The 6,000-nt window shown below is 62.3% G+C and overlaps 1 protein-coding gene across 1 annotated transcript in view; it reads left to right on the top strand.

Annotated features, from left to right (window-relative positions):
• MEGF8 (multiple EGF-like-domains 8) overlaps positions 1–6,000 on the top strand; it is a 35,553-nt gene that overhangs the window by 15,746 nt on the left and 13,807 nt on the right. The window contains exons 21-30 of the mRNA XM_012733630.1: positions 186–396; positions 492–741; positions 1,165–1,297; positions 2,734–2,981; positions 3,059–3,169; positions 3,306–3,424; positions 3,662–3,869; positions 4,210–4,390; positions 4,859–5,022; positions 5,678–5,822. Coding sequence (XP_012589084.1) covers positions 186–396; positions 492–741; positions 1,165–1,297; positions 2,734–2,981; positions 3,059–3,169; positions 3,306–3,424; positions 3,662–3,869; positions 4,210–4,390; positions 4,859–5,022; positions 5,678–5,822 — 1,770 coding nt within the window. The remainder of the gene's footprint in view (positions 1–185; positions 397–491; positions 742–1,164; positions 1,298–2,733; positions 2,982–3,058; positions 3,170–3,305; positions 3,425–3,661; positions 3,870–4,209; positions 4,391–4,858; positions 5,023–5,677; positions 5,823–6,000) is intronic.

A 6,000-nucleotide genomic window follows, 5' to 3' on the forward strand; every position in this document is an offset into this window, starting at 1 on the left:
AGCTCTGGGTTCCCCTGCCCCCTTCCCGCCCCAGCCCAGGTTTCAGAGCCACGCCTCTGTTTGGCTGGGCTCAGTCCCCCCACTTCAGACCCTGGTTACTCTCCTTTGAAGCAGCCAGGTGGGCTCAGAGATCCAGCCGAGCCATCGGTTGAGACTCCTGACCTACGCCTGTGGGGTCTCCGCAGACTGGACGTGGGGGGAGCACTGTGAACGGTGCCGGCCCGGCAGCTTTGGCAACGCCACTGGCTCGGGCGGCTGCCGGCCCTGCCAGTGCAACGGGCACGGGGACCCGCGCCGTGGCCACTGCGACAACCTCAGCGGACTCTGCTTCTGCCAGGACCACACTGAGGGTGCCCACTGCCAGCTCTGCTCCCCCGGCTACTACGGGGACCCCCGGTGAGCCAGGGGCTAAGCACATAGGGTGGAGGCATCCTGTAGCCATGGTTGGGGGGCCAAGATGGGTCTGACTCTGGTTCTCTTCCACCTCCCAGGGCCAGTGGCTCCTGCTTCCGGGAATGTGGGGGTCGTGCCCTCCTCACCAACGTGTCCTCAGTGGCATTGGGCTCACGCCGGGTTGGGGGGCTGCTGCCTCCAGGTGGCGGGGCTGCACGAGCTGGGCCAGGCCTCTCCTACTGTGTGTGGGTTGTCTCGGCCACTGAGGTGCTGCAGCCGTGCGCACCCGAGACCCTCTGTCCCCCACTCACCCTCACCTTCTCCCCTGACAGCAGCACCCCCTGCACGGTGAGCACTGGGGTTCAGGACTACATCTCCCTCATCCAGACTGAATCCTTAGACAGGCCCTGACCCCCGAGTCCATTTGACCATCCTTTAAGCCCCAAATGCTACTCTAGTTCCCCACCCCCAGAGCCTCAAAACGCCCCTTCCTCATTCCAGGCAGGTGTATTAGTAACTTGATGGATAACGATTGAGTGGCCACCAGGAGCTGTACACTGAGAAAAGGCTCCGCGGAGCGGGCCTGGTGGATTAGCCACGTCTGCTGTGAACACGGCGGTGACCATGTCACAGTTCCACTGGCTGCCCAGGGCAGCCCACCAGCGCCCTCCCGGCCCAGACTGCACCCCTCTTGAGCTTCCCCTCCTCCTAGCCCCAGAACTTCCTTCTTATCCTCATCATCTGCTGATCCTCAACTCTACATCCCTCCAGTTGAGCTATGTCCTGGCCTTTGATGGATTCCCACGCTTCCTGGACACTGGTGTCGTCCAGTCAGACCGCAGCCTCATTGCTGCCTTCTGCGGCCAGCGGCGGGACAGGCCTCTCACTGTGCAGGCCCTATCTGGTATGGAGCTGGGGGGAGGGCACGTCTGTCCTGGGCCGTGTCTGCCCTGGCCCCGCACCTGGCCGCCTGAGGTGTGCGCAAGACCCAGCTCCGCGCTGGTTCCAGCCCAATCTGCCACTGACTTGTTGGGTGATGCCCTCTCAGGGCCTCAGTTTCTTCAGCTGAGAGGCAAACAGAGAGGATTATGCTGGCCGGGCTACCTCTTGGGAAGAAGGGTCTAGTGGACATGCCTCAAGGGCACACAGAATGTGGCTGAGAATCTCCCTTCCGATAGTTCTCACCCAAGGGCCAAGGGCTCCTTAGCGACGTCCAGTGTCATTTGAGGGGTCATGATCGAAGGTGAGGCTGGCATCTCGAGGCGGCCAGGGATGCTGCTTTGCATTTGACAGCACATGGATGGGACAGCCCCCACCGCTGAGAATTGCCAGGCCCCAGCCGTCAGCAGTGCTGAGAGGTTGAGGAAGCCAGCTTAGTGTGATGGTGCGACTGGAAATAAATTAGCCACGGTGGTCAGAGGGGCAGAGTTGGAAACTCCTTCCTTCCTGTTGTAACTGAGCCTGACTCCAAGGCTGGGAGAGAGCGTGATTGGGAGAGAGTGTAGTTGGCCTGCTGGAGATTACACAGTCCCCTCACAGTGGGTGACTGGCACCGAGGGACCCGCTGCTGAGCCCTGCAGTGAGCCAGGTTACTGTGCTGGACACTGGGGCTGCAGCCGGGAACAGGGGCCATGGGCACTCTCGGAACAAAACACACTCCGAGGAGTGTGACCTGCACTGAGGGACAAGAGGAGGCACGAGAGTGGCCCTGCATGGGTGAGGGAGACTACTCCGGGGGGGAACGCAGATGCCCAGGCCCTGAGCAGCAGGAAGGAGGCTGGTGGTGCTGGAGCATGGGGGGCTGGGAGAGTGGGAGCGGTGGAGGTCAGAGGGCCTGTGGGGTCGCCTTTAAAAATGCAGACACTTTATTGAGACAATTTTTGCACATGTAATTAACTGCCCTCCTCCCTGGCCTGCTTTCTACGAGGCTAGGTTTGGGAAAGAGCAGGAGGGAGCAGTGGAGGGTTTGCAGCCTGCCAGTGACAGGATCCCACTCCAGATCCTGAGGGGTCACTTGGGCTGCTATGAAGGACAGCGCCTCGGGCTGCCAGGAAGGGCACAGGGACACAGCACTGGTGCCCAGGCCAGGTGCAAGCGTGGGTGAGCAAGAGAGATTTCGGCCTTAAGAGCAGCAGAACTTGGGTTGGACGAGGCAGAGTGCGCAGCGAGCAGGAGGGTGAGGGCGGCCACTCACGGTCACCATGGTCACTCACGGCAGGGACTGTAGATCGGCAGTCCCCTTGCTTCCCTGCCCAGCTCTGCTGGGTCTTCCCAGAGCCCTGGGCTGGAGTCACGCCCTGGAACGAGACAGCGCCGCGAGACCCTCGCCTCTCCCCGCAGGGCTGCTGGTGCTGCACTGGGAGGCCAACGGCTCCTCATCGTGGGGCTTCAACGCCTCGGTGGGCTCTGCCCGCTGCGGGTCAGGCGGCCCTGGGAGTTGCCCTGTACCCCAGGAGTGTGTGCCCCAGGATGGGGCCTCGGGTGCTGGACTCTGCCGATGTCCCCAGGGCTGGGCTGGCCCCCACTGCCGCATGGCTCTGTGTCCTGAGAACTGCAATGCCCACAGCGGGGCAGGGACTTGTAACCAGGTACTGGCGGGACTGTGCAGGTTGGGTGGGACAGCGCAGCCTGCCAGGGCTCCCCTGAGCCGCCTCCTGTCCCCTAGAGTCTCGGCGTGTGCATCTGTGCTGAGGGCTTCGGGGGCCCTGACTGTGCCACCAAGCTGGATGGAGGGCAGCTGGTGTGGGAGACCCTCATGGACAGCCGTCTCTCAGCTGTGAGTCGTGGACACTCCTGGGGAGGTGTCCTACAGCTGCCGCTACACCTGGGGCCCTCCTCTCTCCCTCCAGATTCTCCCCTACCCTGCCTGACTGTCATGACTTTAGCTTGACCCCACACCCACCTCCACCCAGGACATGGCTAGCCGCTTCCTGCACCGCCTGGGACACACCATGGTGGAGGGACCTGATGCCACCTTGTGGATGTTTGGAGGCCTGGGCCTGCCCCAGGGGCTGCTGGGAAACCTGTACAGGTGAGGACTGCCCTGAAGATGTGGGGTACCTGCATGAGGGAAAGTCACCTCACGGGGTGCTGGACACTTATCATAGGAGATTGACCTCAGGGACTGGATACTTACTTGGGTGGTATCCACCCAAACATCACTGTCATAGGAGGTTATCCCAGGGGATGCTGGGATACCTGTGGGGGGTTGCCCCAGGGGTGCGGGGATGACTGTATAGTGAGGCTGCTTTTTGCCTTTCCACCCCAGGTATTCAGTGAGCGAGCGGCGGTGGACACAGATGCTGGCAGGAGCTGAGGACGGGGGTCCAGGCCCCTCACCCCGTTCCTTCCACGCAGCGGCCTATGTGTCCTCTGGCCGTGGTGCCATGTACCTGCTGGGCGGGCTCACAGCTGGGGGTGTTGCCCGTGACTTCTGGGTCCTCAACCTCACCACCCTGCAGTGGCGGCAGGAGAAGGTGAGAATCCCTCCCCATCCCCACTCCCCAACGGGACTCAGATCTGGGAGCTTCGCCCTCCAGAGGAAACAGTTACCTCCAGGGCTCCAGCACTCGTCCCAGAGCTGAATTGCACTGACCTTCCAGGTCAGCAACATCCCAGGCTGCAGCATGGTCATGGGGATGCTGTGCTCTGGTCAGCCAGCCCACAGTGGGCAGCAGCCCGCCTGCCTGGAGAGCGCTGGTCGGGATGGGTCTGGCCTCAGCAGTTCCAGGGGACTGTGGGAGGCTCTGCGTGTCATGTCTGCCTCCCAGGCCACCCCAACCTCTCGCCCACCCTGACCTCTGCCCTCCTCCGCAGGCCCCTCAGACACTGGAGCTGCCAGCAGTTGCCGGTCACACGCTTACTGCCCGCCGCGGCCTGTCTCTGCTCCTCGTGGGCGGTTACTCCCCTGAAAATGGCTTCAACCAGCAGCTGCTTGAGTACCAGCTGGCGACTGGCACCTGGGTGTCTGGGACCCAGAGCGGAACACCCCCCACAGGTGGGGCTTGGGACGGGAGCGTCCAGTACTTTTGACCTCACGCCTGTTTGGGCCTCTGCTCGCTCCCACACCGGTCACGGCCCTGGACCCTGTCACCCCTGTCTTCTCCCACCCTCCCCACCTCTCAGGGAAGTCTGGTTTCTTTCTTTCGCTCCACACTGATCCTGCCTAGTACCAGCGGGTCACCGCCTCCCTGCCCCAGGGCCTTCATCTCTGCCCCCAGGTCTCTCCACCTCTCCTTTGACATCCTTCGGTGACTGTCCCCAACCTGACCCCCACCACCTCTTTCCCAGAGCTTCGCAGTTGTCCTTTAGGACAGAAGGGAGAGAGGGAGAGGATGGGTTGAGAAGGGCTCCTAGGTCAGGGCCGTCTCGGGTAGCGGGAAGGGGAGCCCAGGAAGGTGGGGACCCAAAGCCCTCAGCCTTCCCGCTCAGTCTCCCTGCGCACTCGTCTCTCCCCTGCCCCCAGGTCTCTATGGCCATTCTGCTGTGTACCATGAGGCCACCGACTCCCTCTATGTGTTCGGGGGTTTTCGCTTCCATGTGGAGCAGGCGGCTCCGTCCCCCGAGCTCTACTCCCTGCACTGTCCCGACCGCACCTGGAGCCTGCTGGCCCCTTCCCAGGGGGCAAAGGTCAGGAAAAATGCTGCAGACGTGGATGTGGGGGGCAGGAGAGAGGGGGCCTCCTTTCCCAGTGGGGGAATCCAAGGTCTCACTCCGCCTTGGATTCATATTCCTTCTGCTTTCAGCCCCCCACACCAAATTGTGGCTCCCCCAAGACTCCTCTTCTTTCCCCAACGTGGAGGAAAGGGCCCTAGCCCAGGAGGGGAGATGCCTGGGTTCTGTGCAGGTCTGCCCACTCTGTGGCCCTGGCAGCTGCTGGATCCCCCCATCTGTGAAACACGGCACCTTGCGCCCTCAGGCCAGCGGGGCGGCTACTCTGGCTGGGGGTGGTTGTGGTTTTCACCCACAGCCGTTTCTAAGCACTTCTGGGGGCTGAACTTTGAGGAGGTGGAAGTCAGAGAGTTGACTTGAGGTCACCGGGGGGCGTCTCCAGCCCTCGGAGCTAGGTTCTGGGAGCAGCACAGGGCGTGGGGGTTCGGGAGTTAGGAGGGAATGCGATGGCAGTGGAGGTTGCTGTGAGGAGGTGTCTGAGGGCGGGATCTGAGGGGTCAGGACCTGGGCACCTGATAGGCAGGAGGGGGAGGTGTGGGTGGCCTGAGGGGGCATGAGACGAGGAGGACTGTGCACGCTGACGGGCCACCCCTGCCACCTGTCTCCCCAACAGCCTCAGCCCCGACTTTTCCACGCTTCAGCCCTTCTAGGGGACACCATGGTGGTCCTTGGGGGGCGCTCGGACCCCGACGAGTTCAGCAGTGACGTTTTGCTCTACCAGGTCAACTGCAACTCCTGGCTGCTGCCCAGTGTCACCCGTAAGCCCCTCCTGTCCCCACGCCGTCCTGGGCCCCCGCTCGTCAGCACTCACTTCCTGTCCTTCCGTGTTCTTTTCCTTGGCAAAGTCTCGTTTTTACTCTGATTATAAAAGCAGTACTGTTCACTGTACATAGTTTGTAAAACTAGAAGGAAAAGCACCACCGCCCCCCCCCCCCC

This window comes from Condylura cristata, unplaced genomic scaffold (assembly GCF_000260355.1).
Source record: "Condylura cristata isolate star-nosed mole 26May11 unplaced genomic scaffold, ConCri1.0 scaffold00041, whole genome shotgun sequence".
Taxonomy (NCBI): Eukaryota; Metazoa; Chordata; class Mammalia; order Eulipotyphla; family Talpidae; genus Condylura; species Condylura cristata.